Genomic DNA, 27,531 nt, shown 5'->3' on the forward strand with positions numbered 1-27,531 from the left:
CTCAGCTTGAGAATAACCTGCAGTTCCCTTTGGGGGCCACATGTGTGTAACCGGAATGACAGGGTTTGGATAAGCGGAGAGTCTGGACTCCAGGAAGGCTCAAGACTTATTCAAGCCTCTCCCCAAACCCTGAGAGTGCCCTATCGCGAGTGTGTTCGTGTCTGAATTCATCTTGCAACCAGATCTACAAAGCAGCTCCAAGCACGTGTACTACTCCCCTCTCTTGAAGAAGTCACGTCATTTATTTTTCTTGGTAACATAATGAAGTTCCCCTGACACAACGTACTGTTTGCCTGGAATTCTGGATATGTAAATTCATTTGGATTTCATGCAAGAGTCTTGTTTTATTCAACCAGAGACTTCGATAACCTGGTCCCATGGCTAAATTCCCAAGAGAATGCTCTAATAAGGTCCTGGCTGACCCAAAAGCAGCCAACACAGCAGAACCTCATCTATTACACAGCTAAGTAGAATCCCCATCCCCCCACATCCAAAATGAAAAAGCTGTCGTTTTTTTATCTTTCAGGAAACACAGCAACTGTTGCACTTTTCTCTGAACTATTATGTCATATCAGGTTAAAAAATTAACCCCAGGATTTCCAAAATAACTCCTTCTCTTACCTCCACCACGGTAGTTTTTGCAGCTTTGCACATGGGCAGGTTGAAATTTCTTGCACTCTTCCTACATCAGACATGGAAAAAGAAGATGAAGAAGTGTCTCTTCCGGCTTTAACATTATGTAAACTAAAAGAATTTCTGTTAACTGAGAATCTTCTCAAAAACAGTATATCCTATCTTCCACTAGTAAAATTTTATAACTATTTTATACTTAAAAATAGAATGCTCATTTCATTCACTTTACATCATGTTTTTAAGGGGGTCAGGGAAAGAGGACTGTTTTTCTTGGTCAACTCATAGCTTATATACAAAAAATAGAAGAGATGTTAGTAAATCTACTCCATTTGGAATGAATTCGCCTTTTTACTAGGACACTAGCTTATTTCTGTAGCTAAATACATCTTTAAACACCTTGCTGTTATGAAAATATTAAGAAAGGAAAAGGAGCAAGTGTTTTACATGAGAAGGCATAGTGATTGCATTCTCTATTAAAGAGAAGCCTATTGCTGAAGTGAAATAAAAAATAAATAGTCATTGGTGAGTCACCTATAAAGATCATTCTGGAGAACCATTTTCTGATGAAATTTTTGAAAATGTAACACCCATATCAGACCCTGAAGTGTAAAAATGTAAAGAAAGTACCAATTTTACTAATGGTTTTGCATTCTCGAGTTCCTCCGTTAATATACTTCTCCTCATCAAGAAGTGGAAATGTAGGGACCACACACTGGTAGGAGAATTCCTCTGGGAGCAGCAAGTAAGCTGCCCCATTCAGGCCATCAGTGTTTTCTTTGCTCAGATTCAAAGATAAAGAGAAGAATGTCCTTGAGGCAGGAGTTCTGCAAATGTGTACAAGCTGCAAGGCTCTACGGCACCAGATGGCCAGGCATCAAAGCTCCAAGGGCAAGGGCGGCTGTTTGGTCTAACGGTTAAGAGCCTGCTAAGGATGCCCATGTCCATATTAAAATGCCTGGGTTCAAAACCCAACTCCAATCCCTGCCTCCAGCTTCCTGGTAAGGTAGATGCTGGGAGGCAGCAGGTGACGGCTCAACTAATTAGGTTCCTGCCACCCACATGACCCAACTGGGCTGTGTGCCCAGCTTCCAGCTTCAATCACGACCAACAGCTCTGGGCATCTGGGAACTGAACCAGCAGGTAGGAGCACTCTCTGTCTGCCTCTCAAAAAAATAAATAAAAAACAGAAAAGGCTGCAGGGGCAGTATGGCCAGAGTGAAGACGTCCTGGTCTCCTGCATTGCAACAAGACATCTGTACAGTTGTCCCACTCAACGTGAAGGAAGTCGGTATCTTCAGAATCCAGGCCACCTGGCCTCTGGGGATGAGAGCTCTCACTTCACAGCAACACTAAATAACCACCAGCCAGAGGTCAGTGCTTATACGAGCCTTCGTGTGGTCTCTGGATATCAAAGCCAGGCTACAGAGCACAGGAAATACTCCTGGACATATTTTAAATCAACTATGCCACTTCCTAGTATATAATTTCCTTAATCTCTATTATAAAGCTACTAAGCTTTGTAAATCTATGTGTCACCAATGTTTCAATAAGGTAGACATCATGTTAAGTGTCCCCTATAATTGGTAAGAGTTGCTGCACTTTAACAAATTGGCTTAACTCAACAAATAAAACAATATCACTGTCCCATAAGCTCTTCAGAAATAGCCAATAACAACATGAGGGTGTCACTGAGAATTTAGTCATGTTCACCACCAAACCACATCTGCTATGAAGGAAAAAAAAACCTGCTAATTAAAACCATCAACTAAAAATATTATGAGAAAGAAAATTACTTCTCCAATCTAACAGGTGAAGTCTTCAAGACCAAACACTTCAAAATCCTCATATTAAGTCACGGTGGCAGGGCTGGCTCTGCGGCGCAGTGGGTTAACGCCCCAGCCAGCAGTACTAGCATCCCATGGGTGCACCGGTTCAAGTCCGGGCTACTCCTCTTCACACCCAACTCTCTGCTATGGCCTTGGAAAGCTGTAGAGGATGGCCTAAGTCCTTGGACACCTGCACCCACATGGGAGACCCAGAAGCTCCTGTCTCCTGGCTTCGGATCAGCTCAGCTCTGGCCATTGTGGTCATTTGGGGAGTGAACAAGCAGAATGGAAGATTCTCTCTCTCCTCTTACTCTCTCTCCTCTCCCTCTCTACCTCTCTCTCTCTCCCTCTCTCCCTCACTCCCTCACTCCCTCACTCTTACTCTGGCTCTGTCTGTATAATTCTATCTTTCAAATAAATAAAAATAATTCTTAAAAAAAAAAAAAGGTGTGTGTGAGTCTCAGCCACTCCACTTCTGATCCAGCTCCTTGATAATGCACCTGGGAAAGCAGGGGAAGATGGACCAAATGCTTAGACCCCTGTCACCCATGTGGAAGAGCAGGATGGAGTTCCAGGCTCCTGGCTTCAGCCCGGCCCAGTCCTGGTTATTAGGCCATTTGAGGAATGAATCAGAGGATAGAGAATCTGTGTGTGTGTGTGTGTGTGTCTCGTTCTCCTTCTCCTTCTCCTTCTCTCTCTCTCTCTCCCCCTCCCTCCCTTCCTTCTTCTCTGTTAACTCTGCCTTTCAAATAAATAAATAAATATTTAAAGAAAAAAAAGGTGGCACAATTTTCAAAACCAATACACACTCAAGACACTAAATAGTTGGGATTTGGCAAGCTTGGGGTTAATCAAAAGACTCAAAAATCCATTAGGTCTGTGGCTACCAAGGTAATGAGAATAACAATTCAGCATTATTAAGGTTAACCAGCTTTGATAACAAAACCTTTCTAAGCATTTCCTGGGAGACACCTACAGGACAGGAAAAGAACTAACCTAAATTATTATTAACAATAACTTTCCAGAACATCAAGGTGATTTTGACATGTTAAGACAATGCATTTAAATAAGACCATTAAGATTAAATAAAATTAGTGCTGTTGTGCTGTTTATAAAGACTTGACACAGTCTTAGCCACTGAAATACATAGAGAGACCAGTAACTGCAGGTGAATACAAGGACACGTAGGTTCTTATACAGAACAAGCAGTGCATCGTGGTCACCAAGTGCATCAACAGGTGCACCATACCAGCACACACACACATTCCCACGGTGTGTTCAATCCTACACCACTTTTACAATGAAGCTTTAAATTAAAAAGTCGCTATTTTTTATCGTAACAACTTAGAGTTGGTAATATGCATTCCATTACCTGAAAATCACATTTCCAGCTCGATCTGCCTTCCAGGCTTTCACCAAAGCAAAATCTCCTGTAATCGCCTCCTCCAAAATGAAATGCTGGCCGTTAAACTCCCTCACCTGCAGAAGACAAAGAGGGCGGTGCCGGTAGTCGCACACATCTGTGTGATCGCAAAGTGTGCTCTGACAGGGGCACAGACTCCTAATGCCAGGCAACACAGGGAGCAGAATCTCAAGGGGGACTTCAAGGTAAGTGGTGTTGGGCACCCAGGTCTGAGTCAAAGTGGGCAAGGCAGAGCTCAGGATGGAAAGGGCTAGCAACAAGAGAAAGCTCTGTGCATTGGGAAATAGACAGTTCTACAGGCCTGAAAGATAAGTGGTGTTAATATTCATCTTATTATCTGTGTGCATAGGTTATATTCTAAATATGAAAAATAGTCCGTCTCTCCCTCCCCTCCAAAAAAAAAAAAAAAAAAGAAAATGTAAGTTACATGAAATGGCCCGTGTGCTGTTTTTGTACATAAAATATGAGTAGTTATAAAAACTCATTCTTCCCTCCCCATCAGACTGTAATTTATAATCGCCTGTTGTGGCTTTATTTGGGATCCACAGAACAGTAGATTAATGTGGAGAGAAGCAACATGCCACAGCCTCTCACCCACTGGCATAATCTATGCCTCCAGATACTGGTGATTTCATTTTACCCCTTTGCTAGTTTCTGAGCTTCTCCATAAATGTTTGCATAGCTTTCTGAGACTCATTCATAGGTACTTCATGGTTTCTATTACAATGTCATCTTATTTTACTTCATCTCATCTGTCATTACTAGTTTAGTGGAATGCTACTGATTCTTGTTGAAGTTTATTGCCTATTAATTTTATTAAGCATTTGGAGGGTAAAGAACATAAAGCAGGAAGTCTGCCATGGCATTATGCTCCTTTTGTCTATTCAAGGGTTTATCTCTGGGAATTCAAACAAAGGAGAGAGGAGACCAGGACCATTTGTTACACTCCATCACTGCACAGGATGAAGCTGCACAAAGCCAGAACTTCATTTCCAGTCCTCCTGCACCCCCTAGTGGAAAAACAGACTAAGTGCACTTTATAAAAAACTTCAAGACAGAATTTTTTGTATAGGAGACCAGCGTGCTCAGCAGATTAAGGCACAGCTTGCAACACCACCATCCCATATCTGAGTGCCGGTTCATATCCTAGCGACTCTGCTTCTGACCCAGCCTTCTGCTAATACGCCTGTGAAGGCAACAAAAGATGGTGCAGAACTTGAGGCCCTGCCGCCCAGTGTGCGAGATCAGGATGGAGCTGCTGGCTCCTGGCTTTGGCCCAGCCCTGGCCAGACTGTGTGGCCATTTGAGGAGTGAATCAGCAGATGAAATATCTATGCCTTTCTGTCATTCTGACTTTCAAATAAATAAATAAATTTTTTTAAAAAAGTTTTGGTACAATGACTTTTCTTTAGCTAGCATTTAAAACAAAAATCCTTTCCTAAGAAAAGTTTCTTTAAAGACTTTATCTCGGCTGGCGCCGCGGCTCACTAGGCTAATCCTCCGCCTTGCGGCGCCGGCACACCAGGTTCTAGTCCTGGTCGGGGCACTGGATTCTGTCCCGGTTGCCCCTCTTCCAGGCCAGCTCTCTGCTGTGGCCAGGGAGTGCAGTGGAGGATGGCCCAAATGCTTGGGCCCTGCACCCCATGGGAGACCAGGAGGAGCACCTGGCTCCTGCCATCAGATCAGCCCGGTGCGCCGGCCACAGCGCGCCAGCCGCTGTGGCCATTGGAGGGTGAACCAACGGCAAAGGAAGACCTTTCTCTCTGTCTCTCTCTCTCTCACTGTCCACTCTGCCTGTCAATAAAAATAAAAATAAAAAAAAGACATTATCTCACTTTCATTCTAGAAAACATAAATGAAATTAACGAATCATAAACTAATGATATAGAAGATAAAAAAGCTTTCATGTAGTTTATTTTTAAAAGATTTATCTATATATTTGGAAGATTGAAAAAGAGAGTCTTCCATCTGTGAGTTCACTCTTAGTTCACTCTTAGGCTGGGCTGGGCCAGGCTGAAGCCAGGAGCAAAAAGCTTCTTCCAGGTTTCCCACACTGGTGGTAGGAGCCCGAATACTTCAGCCATCTGCTGCTGCTTTTCCTAGGCCATCAACAGGGAGCTGGATTGGAAACAGAGAAGCCGAAACTCAAACAGTCACCCACATGGAAGCCAGAATTGCAGGTGGAGGCTTTACCTACTATACCACCACACCAGCCCCAAGAAAGATATTTATAAACTGCACATCAATACAGTTATTATTTTTAAATGATATGCATTTCAGAATCATTGTAAATATCAATGGTGGTAGCTGAGCATTTTACATACAATCTAGAAAACTGGAGTAAATATAAACTAACACAGAGCAAAATCAAGAATTTGGCTTTTCTTTCTGATTCCAATTATATAATCTGAAGGGTCTACACACCAGCTGCTTCTGAGTGTTAGTTACTGTAACATTTAAAAACAAAGAAGACGGCGGCCAGCATTGTGGTGCAGCCACTTACAAAGTTGTCTTCCTATCCTGGAGCATCAGCTTGAGTCCCAGCTGCTCTGATTCCACTCCAGCTCCCTACTAATGTACCTGGGAAAGTAGCAGAAGATGGCCCAAGTTTGGGCCCCTGCCACTTATGTAAGAGAGCCGGGTAGAGTTCCTGGCTCCTGGCTTCAACCTGGGCCAGCCCCAGCCGTCACAGCCATCTGGAGAGTGAACCAGCAAATGGAAGATTCTCTGTCTCTCCCTCTCTGTCACTCAGCCTTCCAAACAAATAAAAATAAATCTTAAAACACACACACGCACACACACACACAGAGGAAGATGGGTGTCTGGCCTGGTGGTAAGCCACCTGTTGATATTCTCACGCCCCAATAAGCAGGGTGCTTGAGAGTTTGAGTCCTGCCTCCACTCCTGATTCTAGGTTCCTGCTAATGTGGACCCTGGGAAGCAACAAGAGACCTAGACTGAGTTTCTGGCTCCCTGCTATGGTCTGAGCCCCAGACTTTGCAGGCATTTATGCAATGAACCTGCAGATGATAGCTCTATGTCTGCTGTGTGTGTGTGTGTGTCGCTGTCTTTTTCTCTCTCAGTCTCTCTGCCTCTCAAATACAATTTAAGAGCATTTCGTAGCCCAAAATGTTAATAGTGTCAAGGTTGAAAAAAAGTTTTTAATTAAAAAAAGGAACTGGCTTAGTCAAACGAGTCATTATATTCACTTGACAGAGTTGTGCATTTCACAGTCCACTCCTTTTTCTTGAATTCTCCCGGATTTAATCCCCTGTGTTCCATAAAGTTTCCAAGACCTCCATTTTTGCAAATTCAATGGTCCTTTCCAGTCCTACTGTTGCCCTCTCCATACTCTGCCTCTGCTGATTCCCCCTCCTTAAAAGGTCCCCTTTCTTTCAAATCACCAGATGCCCCCAGGGAAGTTGCCTTAGGAGTCATTCAGTCCCATTTTTCCTTGCTGCTCCTTCTCCTCTTCCCAGCCTTCCAGAAGGCTCCCTTACCAGCTAATTCAGGTCTCTACTCAACGTCACCTCCTCACAAGGACTCTCCCTGCCCACCCACTTGCACCACCACCTCCCTGGCCACTTCATTGCCCTTCACTGACTTGCCTCTCGGGCCCTACCTGGCATCTAGTCCCATGGGCCTCACCACTCAAGGCCCATGCATCCAGGGCTCCCCACCCAGATCTGTGCTATGCCTGGAGCTAGGACCTCCTGGGCACCCCCTCTTGGAGTCCACTGGACGTGTTGCCTGAATCTCGTCCCAGACATGACCCTGCAGTAACCCCAAGCCTGGCCCATCACATAAGCACATTCTGACTCCTCTCACACCCCACATCCAGCCCCTCAGCAAACTTCAGGCTCTGCCATCAGCATTCATCCCAACTCCAGCAGCTTCTCACAAACTCCACTGCTACCACTTTAGTCTAAGCCACCTGCCACTCCCACTCCTAACCTCTCTCACTGCCTCTGCTCTCGGCACCCTACAAACAACAGAAAACACGATTCATCACCCAACAGCCACAGTGATCTTTGAAATGTGACAGATCACATCACTCTCTCACCACTACTCAAAACTCCCCATTGGCCTCTCCCTGCTCACAGGGAAACCCGCAATCTGTGTAGCTCTGGCTGCTGCCTCTCCTCACTCCGCGGTCCCATAGCTGTCTGCTTACATACTGTGTTTCAGTCTGGCTGCCCTGCTGGTCCACAAACAGGGCAAGTCAGTAGCTACCACCGACCTACTTCCTCCTCCTCCTGACTAAAGCATGACCCTGGAGCTAGTACTGTGGTGTGGTGGGTAAAGCCACTGCCAATATGACAAATATGTTAATAAAAGCTTTGAAAGAGTCAACCCCTATGTCCATCAACTGATGACTGGAAAACAAAATGTAGTGTATATGTGATGGACTACTACTTAGCCATTAAAAAAATGAAATCTGCCTTCTGCAACAAAATGGATTCATCTGGAGACCATTATGCTTAGTGAAATAAGTGAGATCCAAAAATACAAATATAACGTTTTCTCTGATTTTTCGCAGCTAATATAGAGTAAAAAAAACCATTATATATATATATATTAATGTATATGAATGAAACTGACATTTAGGATTTGATTATTGCATATAGTCCTTGTCTATATTCTTACTGAACATGGACTTTCTACTTTTGACTTGTTGAACACTTTATTTGGTAGAACATTAAGCCCATGATTATAAAGTAAATGAGAAATATGTTATCACCAAAATTAAAAAAGAGAAAGGAGAGGAAGAAGGGAAGTATGATTATATTCTTAGAATATCTGTGAATTTCATGAACTACATGAAATGTGTTCTTATATTATTTTAAAAAATAAAGAACTAGAAAAGCTTTGAAGCAATATGGGTCGCTCTCAGCTGACAGGCAAAGCTGCAGATGGAGGATACAGCTGGAGACCAAGTGCGAGCAGCAAGGGGCATGGCACCAATCCCTCACCATCCCTCAGTGCCAGCTTCCCTCCTTACAGAAAGAGGGGAAGAGGTCCCTTGGTTTATCTAGCTTACCTCCCTAGAGATAAGCTCCACATTTCTGCAACCTGTGTTAACTTTCTCAAGCCATTCAGACAGGGAGAATGGAAAGACTCCAAGAAGACAGTAATCAAACATTGTCCTGTGTAATTGTTGAAGTTACTCAAGTCCCAGTATCTTAAATCCCTATATGCAGAATTCTGTTCTCTAATTTATGAGTCAAATGGCCTATTATTAAGGGACCCATTCTACCTAGCACTTTAACAAGACTATTTAGTCAAAAACTCCAGAAAGTGTGTCCAAGTTACAAAATACAAAGGCAATCATATGAACTTTATTACTCTATTATATAATTGTCCCTAGCTTTTCAGGATTTCAGATAAACATTATTTCCTTTGCTCTTTTCTTCCTTCAGTCAAATGAGGAAGGGCCTGAGAGTTCAATACCATGCATGTAATACCACTCTCCTATTTTCCACAAGTATAATCAATAGTTAATAATATTCATACATTTCTTAAAACCTACCAGAAGATCAGATAACTAAGCTTGATGAGTTCATTAAGCACAGATCACAGCTTCGCTTCTACTTTCTTACTCTAGCTTCCTATGTGATTTTAATGACAAGCAGATGCCCAGGTTTAGCTGAAATATCGATGAAAATGAATGAGCTTGTTCTCGCACACTCACCCAGTGAGTCCTCCCGGAATCCCAGGCAGAAAGAGGCACAAGAGTGCTCCTTACCTCTCTTGGCTTGCTGGCGATGGCGATGCTGCCATCTTTGTTGTATTTGATGGGTGATCCTCCTTCTTGGACCAGGGTCCCATAGCCAGTGCTGGTATAAAACGCAGGAACTCCAGCCCCTCCTGCTCGAATCCTCTCTGCAAGTGTGCCCTACGAGGGAGCAACAAGCACCCCATTAAAAACGTTCATTATGCACCTATCTGTGTGCAGGCACAGAGACATCATGGACGTGGTTCTGATCCGCTTGAGGCTGGCAAGGTGAAAAGCTCCTGGCATGACTGTAAGAGCCATGTATTCCACCAACAGGTCTGTGCTGGAGGATCTATTTTTAAAAATGTCATTGTCCCTCTAGGCAACAGCTGCTCCATTCTTAATCCACATCCAAAATGAAACTGCTTATTTGTTTAGACGTCCTTCCAGTTTCCAGACACTGGTCTCTTGGTACCAGATTCTATATATGTCGACTTATAATATTTTTAAATCAAATTTCAAACTTTAGCTATGTACACGCTTAAAATATACCTGGATTTTGTTTTACCACGTGCTACGTATGGACATGCTTAAAACTTGTCATTAGTAATATATAGTGTTAAAATATTCATAAATTGTTTAAAATAAATTTGATCTACTAAAGTAAGGAAAAATCTAAAGTTAAGCAAAGAGTATAGCAAAGAACTAAGCTGCTTTCTAAAAGTAAACAGTATTTCCAGCTTTGTTTCTGAGGAGAAACCGCTGCAGGTGAAGTTTCTTTGAGTCCTTTTTTGCTCATTCTCTTGCCCATGAATGAATCCTCTCCCACCTCCACCCCAGGTCCCAAACTGGAGTCCCTACCTCCCTGTCTTCCCTCTAGGGAGTCAGCTCTGGCCCTGGACACTTCCTGACACCCTCCCTAACACTGGAACCTACTTGTTGAGGTTTGCTACATACGTTTTACTGAGATAACTCTCCGGCTAATCAGAAATAAGAAGTGAATTGGGTCCTAAGGACAGTGAATTCCCACTACACTATCCCAACCTGGAAACTATTTCGCACTTTCACTGGGGTCATTACATTTACAGGTCAAAGACGGGACTAACAGCTGGAGCTTCAGACAGGAGTCATTCAGGTAGATGAGCTACTCTGAGGAAGCAGACGGCCAGTCTTCCAGATTACTAGGCGACTATTCCACCTGACAGAGACGACTCGGCTTGGTATTCTGAGTATTTTAATAATAGTCACAAAAAGTAAATCACTGAACCCACCACAATACTACCCCCTACCTGAAAATATGTTTATGTCTTCCTTCCCTGAATACTTTAGTCCTTTTCTCTGGCCGCCTTGGCAAGGCCTTGAAATAGAGTATTTCTGCGGACAGGCCCTGTGCAGGCACCGTCAAGTTCCCCTGCTACCCCCAAAGGAGTCCTAATCCCTAGCATTTTAACAACTCTTCTGTTCCTGGCTCTCAGACTGCAAAACAAGCTGCCAGAGCCAATGTTCACCCACATACCACAAGTCATGGACAGAAGCACTGTCATCTCTTAGCTTAAAGGAAATGTGTGTGTATGGATATATATGTGTATATATACATATATATGTATATATAAGAATTAAGAATATATATATTTGAAGAATATGTGTCTATGTGTGTATAGACAGAAGTTCCTCTTCCATGTACAAGGGGTGTTCAAACAGTTCATGGAAAATGGAATTAAAAGGTAAGTTGATTTTGTTCAAAAAACTTTGAAATTTACACACTTTTTTTTCAAAATATAAACACTCCATGAACGTTCTGAAGACTGCTCATATATGTCCTATGACAAAATAAAGGATAATGCAGAAGATACGGGAGATTTTTTTCAAGCCAAAGGATAGCATATTTCAACCTATAATGTGAAAAAGCAAAAGCATATGCTATGGACTGAACTGCCTCCCCTCAAGCAGCCCTAACCCCACAACATATTTGGAGACAGGGCCTCTGATAAGATAATTAAGGTTAAAAACGTCATAAAGGTGGGTCCTGATGCAGGAGTAGTGTTCTTGTGAAACAGAGAACTTGCTCATCCACTTCCTCTCTCCCTCCCTCTGCCAGGTGGAGACAAAGCAAGAGGTGAGTCAGCTGCACGCCAGGAGGGGAGCCCGCACCAGGAACTGGCTTGACTGGCACCTTGCTCTTGGACTTCCCAGTCTCCAGAACTGTGAGGGATAATTTCTGTTGATCAGCCCTGAAATGCATATGGAATAAACACCAGTGCAGTGCTAAAGCACAAGGAGAGTGCTATAGCATAACCAGATGTGACAGCAACACTGTGAAGCCCAGTTAGAACAGTCCCCCACGCATGCTCTCTCTAGACAGGCAAATTCCTCATTTCATTACTAAGATGGATATTGGTAATCCACTCTGTTGCTTCATTATGGACTTGGTAAAGATGATGATGTTACTATTATCAGAGTGGTGGGCTGTTTTAGAGATGAGGCAGACCACGTCAAACGAGAAGGAAGACACGGATGACTTGTAGACCTTTGGTTTACTTGGCTCCAGAATGTTTGCCTTCCTCTGCGACAAGCTCTTCAATCAGTTTGGAGATGAGGTAGCAAATCAATGGAGAAAACTGCTCAGCCAATTGTAGAACGGCCTGGGTCCGAATGCCAGTGCCCTGGGGAGCTGGGCGGGCTCTGCTCCCAGCACACACTCTCAGATGTGCACCTTTTCTGTTCCAGGGGCTTCTCCTAATATAGCTCAGCAAAACCAGATCAGTCACAAATTTCAAATCCTAGGATTCATAGAAGTGGACTTATAGAACAAGCCTGGAACATTTCAGTGGTCTTTCTGCATGCTTTTGGCATAACATACACTATAGTGCCAAACTTCAAACTTGATCCTGCAGCCTGTATTTTCACTACAAATACTCTCCTGTACCTGTGCACAGCAGCAGAAAATATGAATCCTCCACCAATCAACAGGTGGGATTTAAACAAAAGTCCTTGGTTTGGTAAGTCAGCCTCCCCTTACCTCTCTCACAAAAGGAAATTTCTTGACGGAAATAAGTACATTTTTAAATAAGTTAGTTTTCTAATAGAAGAAAAAAAGAGAGAGAAATTGTCTCACCTGCGGTGTCAGCTCTACTTCTAATTCACCAGATAAGAACTGTCGCTCGAATTCTGCATTTTCTCCCACATACGAAGAGACCATGCGTTTTATCTGCTTGGATCGAAGTAAAAGGCCCAAGCCAAAGTTGTCTACCCTACAAGGAAATGAAGATGGCTTATAATCAAATAAACAGCTCAAAGAACATTGTTGTCACTGATTATTTTTTTAAAGGCTGAAATTTATCGATTTAGAAGAAAAGAAACATTCTTTCCGCCAGGCATTTAATCCACACTCTCAGTCCCTCAACACTCGAGGAATCCTCCAAGGTGGCTATTTTTTTTTTCTTGTTTACACTTGAGAAAACTAAAGCTAAAAAGCTTATGTAATTTTTCTCCCCAGATCTTTGGCAGAAACGGACAGAGGCAATATTCAAAAACACTTCAATCCTACAATTCAACACCGTATTTTGCTGTCTTTTCCATTACTGTAAAGTGCTTTTGGGTTAGAGATAAGCACAGATGAAGTGGTTCTTGTCCCATGTTTTGGTGAAATACATAAATGCAGGGGAAAAATACTGACCCTAAAGGAACATTTGGATGGAAAAGTTTCTTCTCTTCTAAAAAGAAGAGGGGAGCATTCTACATTTAAAATAGAAAGGATTAGCATACTTAATGAAATATAAACTCAAATGACAGATACCAATGAACATTTTTCTTGTAGCATACTTTGCTCAAGATTTACATACTTGAACATTCATAATAATAAAATATCAGCAAATTAAACCAATGACAAGATTATAGGTAGCAAGAATAATCCTGGGTCTGTTAAATTGCATATACTATAGTTTAATGTACTTATTATTTTAAAGTTGGAACACAACTTATTCTTAGAAACGGGGGGCCAGTTCTGTGGCGTAGAAGATAAAGCTGCCGCCTGCAGTGCCAGCATCCGATGTGGGCTCTGGTTAGAGTCCTAGCTGCTCCACTTCTGATCCAACTCTCTACTATGTCTGGCTTTGGATCAGCACAGCTCCGACCATTGCAGCCAGCTGGAGAATGAGCCATGGATGGAAGACCTTTCTCTCTCTCTCTCTCTCTCAGCCAGCTGGGGAATGAACCATGGATGGAAGACCTCTCTCTCTCTCTCTCTCTCTCTCTCTCTCTCTCTCTGCCTCTCCTTCTCTCTGTGTAACTCTGACTTTCAAATAAATCTTAAAAAAAAAAAAAAAAGAAAGAAAAAAGTGCATGTGGTGTCATTCTATTTTGTTTCTTCTATAAGTTGAAGGTCTCCAGGTTTGTGCCTTCCTTATTTCCATTATCTTATTGAAAGTAAAATATACGTGAAATTTCAAGCAAAGTCAATGAATTAACACAGATTAATAATTAAATTGAGTACTTTTCCATTTTCAGTCACCTTATTCTTGACTTGTACTCACCAGTTTCAGAAATTCTTTAGCCACGTTGAGAAAGAAAATATTCCTAACAAAGGATACTTGATCTTAAGCTAAAAAACTTTCCTAGTAAAATATGTGTAATGGTGAAAACCATAATGACACCACTCAAACAAAATATCTAAATAAAAATAAAGAAAATGCTAAGTGTTGGCAAGGATGTGGAACAACTGGAACTTTCATACGTACAGAGGAGAATGAAAATCAATACAAAGCCTTTGGAAAACCATCAGCAGTACATATTACAGGTTGAATATCCCTTACACAAAATGCTTGGGACCAGAGTGTTTTAGATTTCAGATTTTTTCAGTTTAGAAAATTTTCATACATGTAATGAGACATTTCAGGGACAGTGTCCAAGCCTAAACACGAAATTCATTTATGTTTATCATACACCTATACAAAAAGCCTGAACATAATTTTATACAATACTTTTAGTGCACCTGTATTTTGCCTGTGACCTGTCATATGTTATCTGGTGTAGAATTTTCTACTTGTGGTGTGATGTCAGCAGTCAAAAATTTTCAGATCTTGAAGCATTTCAGATTTGGTATTTTCAGATTTGGTATTTCTCAATTTCTAATGCTGAGCACAATAATATTTTATGAGTCAGCAATTACTCTCTTTTGTCTATAACCAAGAGGAATGCAAGCTCATGTTCACCAAAAGACATATACAAGAATATTTATAGCAACACATTTTTATGGCCAAATTGGAGCTTTCAAATATCTATCAACAGGATACATAAATTGTGGTGTAGCCACACAATGGATTATTTAATTACTTATATTTTATTAAAAGAAAACAGATTTCTTATAGTTTATAGATACAATTTAATTCAGCAACAAGAATGAATATCTACAACCACTGGCAAGAATGCATGAAGCTCACAGGCAAGATGTTGAGTAAAAGAAGCCAGACACAAGAATACATACTGAATGATTCCTTTTATATGAAGTTCAAAATCAGTAAATGAGATCAGAAGTGGGGTTAATGGTTAACCTTGGTAGTGAGTGACTAGGAGCAGAGTGAAGGTGGCTTTCTAGGCAGCTGGCCCTGCCCTGTTTCTTTATCAGGGTGTTGGTCACATGTGTGTGAAGATTGTAAAAACTCATCAAATTGTATATGAGTGATACATTCACCTTTCTGTGTTTCAACAGTTTTTTTAAGAGAGAGATGTAGTGATAAAGGTTGGAGCACTTCCTGGAGACAGAAGCCCTTCCCTCTTAACCCCTCAGTGCTCTGAGGGTTCCTCGCAAGCCCTACTGGGGCTTGAGTCACCTACCCAGCTCATTCTCCAACAGCCCCTCACTCGACTCCAGGCCTGGCATGTCAGGTTCTGGGGCTGCTGCCATAATTAAGGGCTGGTTCTGGCCGCCGTCCAGAAAGCTCTGTGCTTGCTAAGGAAATAAACAGATAAACCTATAACGACAGCAGAGCGAGAGGCCTGCTAAGAGAAGTCTGCATGAAGAGTGATGAGAACGCTGCAGACTGAGAATCCAACTGCTGGAGAGAGGAAAGAAAGCCGAAAAAGCCAAACAGGAGTGGGACGCCTTGCAGAAAGCAACAGTTAAACAGACACAACAATAACACACTGTGACGGTTCAGTGCAGGGTAGAGGTGCTGAGAGTAAGAGGCAGCAGGGAGGCCATGCCAACACGCTCAGGATGCCCTGTGCTGAGTGTGACTGGGATGGAGACTGAAGGCAGAGGCACAACAGAGGAGGTGAGAGGCAGGCGGAGCTGGATGTCAGAGGCACGGATGGAGATGCTGTGACTGAACGTCGTAAGCAGAAGAGCAACAGCGTTCAGAGAACAGAGGTAGAGAGACCAGTTACGGGGGGTGAAGTGGTCCCAACAGGCAATGATGAGTGTCACAACTCAGGCAGAGGCAAGGGGAATGAGGAAAGGACCAATCAGGGACACTTGAAGGAAAGAATTCATCCCCGAGACATGTTGTCCATCCTGATGTAGGTGCAGACCCGCCCTCAAAGTTGGCAGTGGAGCACAATGGGAGAGGCGGCAGGGGGCAGTAGAAGAAGGGTCACACAGGATGTCCCCTTGTTTGACCTGGAAAGAAGACTGGCCGCTTGGGCAATGGACACTGACATTTCTTCTAACCACTGCCTGTCCCCTCCACTCCACTCCTCATCTGCATGCTACTCAGGCCCACCGGGGCCCCTTCCAGCTCAACCAGGCAACTGCTTCCCAATGCTCAGCTCTCTGGCAAGCCTCACAGCTCCCCAGGGGAGTTCCGACACCAGGTACCCAGGTCAGTGGTCCAGGTCACAGGAACTGTCAACCTCCTACTAAACATGTTTGTAGTCCTGGCCTCCAAATACTGAGTCATATAACCTTCCTCACCTATCATGGGTATAAAAGAAATGGTTGTGTGATTTATTCTCAAGGGTTAAAAATAAAATAAAAACACTAGAGCCTAAACAACAAAACTATTCTCAGGGATGTATGTCTGAGATTCAGGGAGAATTCCCTGCAGGTTAAGAACACGCTTGTCCACAAGGGGTCTCCAAACCACTACAGATTCTTTACATAACTAATTCTCCCAGGTGCCTGCTGCTACGCACAAGCTTGAATCAACTCCTAACCACCAGGTGCGTCCCCCAGTCCTTCAGGTCAACAATTCTGCTTCTCGGAATGCATCTCTCCTTGCTGCCTTCCCCATCTCCCCTGCTGGCAGCCCCATGCTTACAGACGCTCAGCATAAAGCTAACAGAGTGATCTTTAACTTCTCTCTTCCACATTCCACATCCAATTTACAGGAAAAACCCGAGTCTACCTTGAAAATCCCCTCAGATCTGGCCACTCTCCATCCCTTCCTCTGTGCCCCGCACCCATCTCTTGCTTGGACACTGCAGTTACGTCTCTGCTTCTGCTCCTGTCTGTACACTCTACTCATGGCAGGGCAGCCAAAGTGAGCCTCGTCAGATATAAATTAGACCGTGTCACTGCTCTGTTCCAACCCCTGCATGGCTGTGCATTTATTTATAGTAAAAGCCAGGGTAGAACAGCCTCTAAGGCCCCTTGGGATCAGTTGCCTTCTCATGTCTCCAACCTTATGCCTTCCCTTCTGCTGTTCACTCCCTTCTCTGCCTCTGCTGGCCTTCTTACTGTAAGAGTCTCAAATACACCAGGTGGATTCTGCCTCAGGGCCTTTGCACTGGCCTTTCCCTGTCTGAAAAACGTTCCCCCCAGACACCTACACAGTCAACCCCTCACTTCCTTCAAATCTCTGCCCAAATGCCACTTCAACAAGTCCCATCCTGATCACCCTACTTTTCATTTTAGACAGACTTAAACCTCAATTACACAATTTATTTTTATTCCAATAATATCAACAGAATCAAAGAAAAGACAAGACTGTATTTGAATATAAGGTTAATTTATGACAGTTATTGGGACAAATAAAATCTTTCATTAGCTGAGAACATAAGTGCAAGTACACATCCCAGGAAGTAGTTCAGCTTCCCAAATAAAATAATCAAACCTTGGGAAATATTCATAATCAGCCAAAACAGCTTTTGTCCACTGAGTCCTTCAGAGCTGCAGTTGCCACAACAGAAAAGGAAAAAAAAAAAAAAAGCAAACGGGCCACTTGCCTTTATCTCCAGATTCAAGGTCACTGGTGCAGAACCAGTCATTTTATTTAGAGTAACAGATAACTCATTGGGTCCTCAGAAAATTCCTATACTTGACTATTTAGTATAGGATTAGCCACAGGTGTAGGTACATGTGTTTTATCATACAAGATTTATTAGCCTTCTAGACAGAAGTGGGGCTGCTCCTGGAGTCGACTACATCCTGACCCTTCCAGAAGCTTAGTATAAAATAATCTTGTCACAAGGAAATGACCGACTAACATAACATACTTTTTCTTCTGTTGGCTGCTACTTTAATAGGTTGACACATAGTTTATTGTGAAACTTTGGTTCATATTGGATTATAACTTGCCAAAGTCCTTCATAAAGCAATGCAAGGCATATTCTTAATTTTTCCTACCTTCCTAATGAACCCGTCTCAAAGCATTAATTCAGTTGATCCCAAAGGAGGGTTTATCTCATTACGGTTAATAGTCCATATTTTATACCAAGATAATCAGTACAACATAACAGCTCTTACTGAGAAAACAAACAAAAACCGATCATCAGAAACCCTACACCTTGGAAAGACTTCCAATTTAAGCAGATCTTTCCATAAAAACAGCCCTTTATGGGAGAGAAAATAGTTATCATCTTAACTCCAAGTTTTCTCCATTGCCCCAACAATTCAAACCATGTCATTGGTTCTCATTTATCTAACTTCAATGGACAAAACAAGCCCCTCACTGTCACCGAGTTCTAAAATTTAACCTTTCCTATTTAAGAGAATCAACTGCCAACGAGGGGTTTGCAAATGCCTTCTCTGTGTTCAGTGAAGTCGGTTATCAGCACTTACTCTGCATCAAGAACAGCCATGCAGCATAGATCACATATCCCTTGGTGGTCCCATAAGGCTGCATCATTAAATGTCAAACCGCCCTTAGTCTGTGTAACTGCACTCTTCAGTGTTCACACAACAAGAAAATTGCCTAATGATGCATTTCTCAGAATGCACCATGTTGTTAAGAGACATGACTGTATATTGCTCTGTGACATTCCTGGAAAGCACAGGGCTATCTGAAAAACTCAACAAAGTACTGATAATAATTAAAGTACTTATGGGAACCAGCATGTGGCTCAGGAGAGTAAGCCACCACCTGTGACACCAGCATCCCATATGAGTACCCTTTCAAGTCCTGTTCTGCTTCCTATCCAGCTTCCTGTTAATGTGCCTGGGAAAGCAGCAGAGGACAGCCCATTTGCTTGGGCCCCTGCTACCTATGTGGGAGACTCAGATGGAGTTCTTGGCTCCTGGCTTCAGCCTGGTCCAGCCCCAGCCATTGCAGCCATTTGGGGAGTGAACCAGCGAATGGAAGATCTGTTTCTCCCTTTCAAATAAATAAAATAAATCTTTAAAAAAAAAAAAGTGGGCCAGCATGGTAGCATAGCAGGTAAAGGCGATGTTTGTGATGCCGGCATCCCATCCATGCACCAATTCATGTCCAAGCTGCTCCATTTTCAATCCAGCCCCTGCTGATGGCCAAAAAGCAACAGAGGATGACCAAAGTGTTTGGGCCCCTACACTCATGTGGGAGACCAAAATGGAGCTCCTGGCTTCAGCCTGGCATAGCCCTGGCCATTGCAGCCATCTGAGGAGTGAACAGCAAATGTAAGGTCTGTCTCCATGTGTGTGTATCTCTATTTCTTTCAAATGAATAAATCTTTTTAAAAACGTACTTACAATAAATAAAAAGAGCAAAGGGCATGAAATGTGTTTAAGAAATATCACATAATCATGAACAAGTTACTTTTCTATTTATAAAGACAAATTTCCTCTGATAAATGGGAAACTGGAACAAATGATCTCTACAATCCCATCCAACTCCAACATACTGACTCAGACACACAGGCTAAGCATGATAGGAAATATGAAATCACTATAAGTAACAGCACTAATATGTAATATGTATCAAAGAGAATGAATACAATTCAGGATAAAATGAAAGGTTAGAAGTCTCTAAAGGGGCCGGCGCCACGGCTCACTAGGCTAATCCTCCAACTGTGGCGCCGGCACTCCGGGTTTTAGTCCTGGTCGGGGCACCGGATTCTGTCCTGGTTGCTCCTCTTCTAGTCCAGCTCTCTGCTGTGACCTGGGAGTGCAGTGGAGGATGGCCCAAGTGCTTGGGCCCCTGCACTCGCATGGGAGACCAGGGAGAGGCACCTGGCTCCTGGCTTCAGATCAGTGCAGCGCGCTGACTGTAGCTGCCAATTTGGGGGGTGAACCAACAGAAGCAAGACCTTTCTCTCTGTCTCTCTTTCTAACTCTGCCTGTCCAAAAAAAAAAAAAAATGAAACAAAAAAAAAGTCTCTAAAGGAATTCAGAAAGGGACAAGATCAATGACGATGATAGAAGTTCTATAATTGAATAAGGCTCCTTTAAGGATGAGTAACTTAAGTGAATCCTGAAGATGGGAAGGATGCAGATAGGCAGGGAAGAGGAAAGAAAGGCTTCCGGATGGAAATAATACCAACAACTCCAAAAGGGAAAAGTGAGCTCAAATGTGGTATGAGTTTTGTTTCCCAATTAATCTACGTTATTTACTCCAAGTTGTATTTATAGTAATAAGCTGAACTGCCAATTTGGTTTTGTGTTTCTTAATTCGTTTTTTTTAAAGATCTATTTTACTTGAAAGGTGCTGCTGTGGATTCATTCTGAGAGGAGGAGCTTGGTAGGGGCAAGAGGCACAGAGTCACCACACAGACCCCAGGAGTCAGGTGAAAGGAGGCCAGAGGCGAGCAGCCTGTAGACTCATTTATTTCAGTTGCTACAGCAGCTTATATAGCCAAGGCAGCCAATCTGGTCAAGGGGCAGTCTATGCCCTAACCAATCACACGCTGTTGCCAGGCAGTTTCCAAAGCCATCCAATCACAGCCTGTTGCCAGGCAGGCTCCATTGTCATGTGGTTTCCGAAACCGTCCAATCACAACCTGTTGCCAGGCAGTTTCTGTTGCCAGCGACCATCTTGGCATGGCCTTCTCATTCCACCACAGAAAGGCACACAGTTAGAGAGAATAAGAGAGAAAGAGGAGAGAGAGAGAAAGAACTCTTCCATCTGCTGGTTCACTCCCCAAATGTCCAAAACAGCCAGGGTTAGGCTAGGCTGAAGCCAAGAACCCGGAATTCCAACCAGATCTCCCACATGGGTGTCAGGGGCCAAAGCACTTATATCATCTTCCCCTGGTTTCCCAAGTGCATTAGCAGGGAACTGGATTGGAAATAGTGTAGGAGCTACTTGAACCAACTTTCACATGGGATGCCGGCGTTACAGGCGGCAGTTTAACTAACCCACTGCACCACAATGCCAGCCTATTTTTTTTAATTCTTAAGGTCTTTAAAGTCTTTCTTTCATTGTTTAAAGACAGCAGACATAGCATTTTGTACACAAACCATTTTTCCAGTGTAGCTAAATGTACATTAAGGTGGATGCCATTATTAAAAGAATGGCTCATTGCTGACCATTTTGATATGCAAACCTGTTGTCTTAAGTACTGACTGTATAACCTCTGCCTTCCATCAGGGGCAGCAAAATGTTAATGACTAATGGTATTCCGTTATATATCAGCTCATGTAATGGCATAACCAAAAATAAAAAACAAGTTTCAAGTTGATGTCCATCTTGCATTATAAACAATGATCTATAATAACAAAGGAACTTTTTTTTTTTTTTGACAGGCAGAGTGGACAGTGAGAGAGAGACAGACAGAAAGGTCTTCCTTTTGCCGTTGGTTCACCCTCCAATGGCCGCCGCGGTAGCGTGCTGCGGCCGGCGCACCGCGCTGATCCGATGGCAGGAGCCAGGTGCTTCTCCTGGTCTCCCATGGGGTGCAGGGCCCAAGTACTTGGGCCATCCTCCACTGCACTCCCTGGCCACAGCAGAGAGCTGGCCTGGAAGAGGGGCAACCGGGACAGGATCGGTGCCCCGACCGGGACTAGAACCCGGTGTGCCGGTGCCGCAAGGCGGAGGATTAGCCTAGTGAGCCGCGGCGCCGGCCAGGAACATTTTTAAATTTTAAAAATGCAAGATTCGGCTGGTGCTGTGGCTCAATAGGCTAATCCTCCGCCTGCGGTGCCGGCACACCGGGTTCTAGTCCCAGTCGGGGCACTGGATTCTGTCCGGTTGCCCCTCTTCCAGGCCAGCTCTCTGCTGTGGCCCAGGAGTGCAGTGGAGGATGGCCCAGGTGCTTGGGCCCTGCACCCCATGGGAGACCAGGAGAAGCACCTGGCTCCTGGCTTTGGATCAGCGCGGTGCGCCGGCTGCAGCGTGCCAGCCGCAGTGGCCATTAGAGGGTGAACCAACGGCAAAGGAAGACCTTTCTCTCTGTCTCTCTCTCTCTCTCTCTCACTGTCCACTCTGCCTGGCCAAAAAAAAAAAAGAAATGCAAGATTCAATTTGAAAAGATACATTCTAACTTTAACAATAATTTTAAACAGAAAAATAAAAGTATATCAGATTAACATAAAAGGTCTGAATTTATAACTTTATATGAGATAAAGCAAATCTACTTATAGTTATGAATGATGGTACCAAAAATATTTAAGTAAATGTAACCTCCACTCTTGACCTTGTCAAACACTATCTTTGGATGCATGGACACATTATTCATAAGTAGGGGAACTCTTCACTGGGTTGCTAAACTCTTGTAAATATTATCAAGAACTGCATTTCTTTCAAGGCAGTTGATTGAAGATGCGCACTTACCCTGCGTTATTGCTGACTGCAGTTAATCCTTTGACTCCAGTCTTCAGTAAAGCTCCTATAAGATTCTCTGGAATTCCACATAGCCCAAAACCTGTAACAAGCCCAAGAAGTAAGCAATGTGTGAAGAGGGTAATGCTCTTTCAGGGAAATATATGTGTATTCTTTTTAGTAGGAAAGGAAAAAACACAAAGCATAGTATTAGCTCTACTAGGCAAAAATAGATATTTATCTCAGCAACTCGGTAAATGGCCAAATAGCTGGGTCCAAATCTTTTGCAGCCTTACATAGCACCAGATAGCACCATCAGGTCTTTGAATGCTAAGTATAAAGTCAAATGCATCCAGTTGACATGGCTACACACTATACACCTTCCACTTAACTACATATCTGATACGGACTCTCTTTACAATCCAATACTTGTAAGTTATTCTGATTTCAAATATGTTTGCTTTGAAATTTACTAAGTAGATTTTGCAGAATTGGAAGCCTGGGCTAATATCTTCATTTCTTATTATTTTCCACAATCCTTCAAACACTATTAGATTTTAAATGGACAGTCATTGATTCATAAGTTGAATGAATGAATGGACAAATAAAGAGTGAACCTAAAAATATGTCTTGATTCTGTTATAGGAATCAGGCATCAAGCTGTAGTTTTGTGTATTTTTTTGGTTTTGGAGGGTAGGCTTTGGAGGGTGGGGGAAAGTTGTTGTTTGCTTGTTAAGGTTTTTTTGTTGTTGTTGTTATTTCTTTTGTTTTGTTTTGTTTGAGAGAAACAGGTAGAGCAAAAGAGATAGACACAAATAGTTCCTGTCCACTGGTTCAGTTCTGTAATGCCCACAATAGCTAGGGATGGGCTGGACCAGGGCTGGAGCCAGGATCCAGGAATGCCATTCAGTTCTAAAAGATCAAAATTATCTGAGACATCACCACTACCTCCCAGAGCCTGTATTGACAGCAAGCTGGAGCCAGGAGCCCAGGCTGGGACTCAAACCCAGGAAAGCTGATGTGGGACTCAGCCATCTTCACTGCTAGGCTGAACACATGCTCCGGATAGCAGCTCTAATGGGTATAAAGCAATAGTTCTAACAGACAGTCCCAATGGAAAGAAGCAACAGAATGTGGGTATTTGACAACAGATAAATATGTATGTGCTCTGTATCACAGAAAATAAGGGATAATAGAAGAAATGATTGGGTGTAAGCTGATGAGATCAACACAACTATTTGAAGTTAAACAGGATTCTCAAGGATCTCAGGATTTTTCAAAGCTAATGATAAGACATCACCACTCTGAAACTTCAGCTTTTCAAAATAATAGGAATGAGAAACAGAAAAAAAAAGGTAAAATAAATTCTAAGTATTAAACTTTGCTAAACTCCCAGAAACAAGATGCTGCAATAAAATAACAGTGTGTAACAAATAACTAAAAATAAAATAAGCAAAAACTAAATAAAATAATTGACACTTATCATCTCTTGAGCTTTGTCACTGTTTTCCCTGCTACCCTACAAACATGCGTGTATCACCATAAAACTGAAAACCGTATTACTACTTACCACCAACCAGAACCGTTGCACCATTAGGGATGTCTTTTACAGCTTCTACTGGGTCTGCATAAAATTTTGTCTGGCGATGACTACTGGTGGAAAAGCAGCAAGCAGATCCCTGACCAAAACATCAAAAATTACTTTTAAGTGAACGGTCTTTGGATATATAGTCACTTATTCTGTTTCTATAGATACAATGATCATTTCACTACTGTTGCCTTCTTCAGATTTTGTCTTGACAAAAATTGCATATATTTATGGTAAACAATATGATGCTTTGATATAGGTGTACATTGTGGAATGCCTAGATCAAGCTATTTAACATATATATTACCACACTTACTATTGCTTTATGATGAGAACATTTAAAATCTACTCTTAGCAGTTTTCAAGTATTCATTATCTTGTCAGTAACTGCAGTCACCATGATGCACAACAGAGCTCTTGAGTTTATTCCTTCCTTTGACCACCATCTCCCCAAATGCCCTATGACCCAGCCTTTGGTAACCCCCATTTTAGTCTTTGTATCTATGGCATTAGCACAACTTCAAAAGAGCTGAGCTTCAATTGGTTCATTCACAGAAGTAGGATGGGCATGTTCCACCCATAGGTTATCACCATAATCCTCTTGTAATCAACGTTTCCTGTTACAGAAGGGATAACTCTAATTGTGTCATTCTTGGCCACCCAAATTCAAATTCATAGTAACAGTCCCAGTTGAGCATTAATTTTTGACAGTAACCTAATCTTCCACTCAATAAACAAGTATTTACTGAGATCTTACTTTGTGCTGAGTTCCCCACTATTTACGCCAACATAGTTAGTATTCAGATATGACGGCTGGCTGCTCTCCAGGTAATTAAACGCAGTGTGATTGACACTACAAGCATCTGCACAGTTGGGCCCATAAGCCAATCTTAGAGAAAGCTCTCCAAAGAGAAAAGTAAAGAACAGTACACAAAACAATGTATCTCCCTAAGAGGCTAAAAGCAGCAAACTACTGTCTGCGAAGAAGACATGGTTAGCCTTCCACAGAGTACACTTTGGTCTCATCAATCACCTAGTGAGTGTCCGTGAGCTATCAGTTGTAAACTATTTTCCTTTTTATACTTCATCCACAATGCAGACAAGAGAAAGCAAGAAAGCAGATTCCATGGCAATCAAACACTCCTACTCAACTTTGCCTGTCCTTCATTCTCATTCTATAATCAATCTAGAAAGAGCAGGAGAGAATGACATCTGAATCCTGATATATGCCACCTTAATGAGCCCCATTGAAAGTTCACACCCTCTGCCTCAGACAGTCTGTCAGACAGACATAACAGGACTTGGTCAAGGTAATGGCATAATGGGTCTCCACCTCTCTTTGCTGTCTCTAAAATTTCTTTCATAAACCCTGTCATATAGTAGTTGCAAAGGAAGAGATAACATAAATGACTTCTGTCCCCTTAAATTTCAACCGTGGCCGAGGTCAGTGAAGAGGCTGATATAAATAAGCACACCGCCCAAACCTTAGGAAATAAATGTGGGCAGAGAGAGAAAAGCAAGGGCATGAGCCACAAAGAGCTCTCCTCGTTTTCCTCAAGTAACAAGGATTCATCTGCTTGCTTTAAACACACACAAATAGATATTTAATCCTGGAAACTAAAAGTATGACACCCAGAATAAACAAACAGAAGACTCATAAAATAAAGTTGAGGATATGCCCTAGAAAAACACACAGAAACCTAATCCAACCAACTCATCTTACAGGTCAAGAGCACTAGGAAAGCTAGCAGCACGCATGCCAGCAATGCGGCTAAGAACCAGCAGGATGTCTGAGGACAGCTCTGCCACGAAGGATCTCCAAGGCCCAAGAGCCTCAGAGGAACCACTGGGTTTGCTCTCTTAGCCAGCTTCCTCGCTGCCCACATTCTTGGCCCACACTCTGTAAGAGGCAGGGAATATCAGTGCATCACCAACACTTTCTAGTAATAGGCAGCTGGGAAAAAGTGTGTCTGATGAAATCCACTTTTTTCCCTTAGATACCTGGATTTCCAGGGAATCTTTCAGGTGCTCTTAAACTGACCTCTACTTCGGAATCTTTTCTTTTTTTTTTTTTTTTTTTTTTTTAAGATTTATTTCATTTGGCTGGCGCCGCAGCTCAATAGGCTAATCCTCTGCCTGCGGCGCTGGCACACCAGGTTCTAGTCCCTGTCTCTCCTCTTCCTGTCCAGCTCTCTGCTGTGGCCCGGGAAGGCAGTGGAGGATGGCCCAGGTCCTTGGGCCCTGCACCTGATTGGGAGACCAAGAGGAAGCACTTGACTCCTGGCTGCGGATCAGCGCAGCGCGCCAGCCGCAGCTGCCATTGGGGGGTGAACCAACGGAAAAGAAAGAACTTTGTCTGTCTCTCTCTCTCTCACTGTCCACTCTGCCTGTCAAAAAAAAAAAAAAGATTTATTTTATTTATTTGAAAGAGAAAGTCACAGAGAGAGGAAGAGAAAGAGAGAGAGGTCTTCCATCTGCTGGTTCACTCCACAAGATGGCTGCAATGGCCAGAGCTGTGCCAATCCGAAGCCAGGAGCCAGGAGCTTCCTCCAGGTCTCCCATGTGGGTGCAGGGGCCCAAGGACTTGGGCCATCTTCTACTGCTATCCCAGGCCATAGCAGAGAGCTGGATTGGAAGAGGGGCAGCCAGGACTAGAACCGGCGCCCACATGGGATGCCGGCGCTTCAGGCCAGGGCTTTAATCTGCTGTGCCACAGCGCCGGCCCCTGAATATCTTTTCAATACTGGGGCAGGCACTGTGGAATAGCAGGTGAGCTGCCACTGGGAACACCTGCATCCCACATTAGAGAGCCAGGGTTCCATTCCCACCTCTGCTTCCAATCCAGCTTCCTGTTAATGCACTCCCTGGGAGATGGCAGACAAGTCAAGTGCTTGGATCCCTGGCACCCACATGGGAGACCTGTAGTTCCTGGTGCTGGCCTGGCCCAATCCCCAGTGTTGCAGGCATTTGGAGAGTGAATCAGTGAATGGGAAATCTATCTGTTTGTCATTCTGAACAAAAATGAAAATAAATAAACATTTAAAATTATTTTACAGAGTCTGGCACTGTGGTGTAGTAGGCAAGTTGCTGCCTATGGCTCTGGCATCCCATATGGGAGCCAGTTCGAGTCCCGGCTGCTCCATTTCTGATCCAGCTCCCTGCTAATGCATCTGGAAAAGCAGTGGAAGACAGCCCAAGAGCTTGGGCCCCTGCACCTACATGGGAAACCCAGGAGAAGCTCCTGGCTCCTGGCTTCAAATCAGCCCAGCTCCAGCCATTGAGGCCACTGGGAAGTGAACCAGAGATGGAAGCTCTCTCTCTCACTCTTTCTGTCTCTCTCTCTCTCTGTCTCTCTCTCTTTGTAACTCTGCCTTTCAGATAAATAAATAAATAAATAAATCTTTTTTAAAAAATTATTTTACATACTAGCACAATGATGTAAAAAGACCCAGGCA

General features: G+C 43.1%; 1 protein-coding gene across 1 annotated transcript in view; it reads right to left on the minus strand.

Moving 5' to 3' along the window:
* Positions 1–27,531, minus strand: part of OXCT1 (3-oxoacid CoA-transferase 1) — a 153,815-nt gene that overhangs the window by 121,110 nt on the left and 5,174 nt on the right. Inside the window, exons 2-7 of the mRNA XM_062212015.1 lie at positions 24,059–24,167; positions 22,501–22,591; positions 12,714–12,849; positions 9,629–9,778; positions 3,832–3,938; positions 622–682 (exon numbers count right to left, since the gene is read on the minus strand). Of these exons, the coding sequence (XP_062067999.1) occupies positions 622–682; positions 3,832–3,938; positions 9,629–9,778; positions 12,714–12,849; positions 22,501–22,591; positions 24,059–24,167 (654 nt within the window). The remainder of the gene's footprint in view (positions 1–621; positions 683–3,831; positions 3,939–9,628; positions 9,779–12,713; positions 12,850–22,500; positions 22,592–24,058; positions 24,168–27,531) is intronic.

This window comes from Lepus europaeus, chromosome 15 (assembly GCF_033115175.1).
Source record: "Lepus europaeus isolate LE1 chromosome 15, mLepTim1.pri, whole genome shotgun sequence".
Classification (NCBI taxonomy): domain Eukaryota; kingdom Metazoa; phylum Chordata; class Mammalia; order Lagomorpha; family Leporidae; genus Lepus; species Lepus europaeus.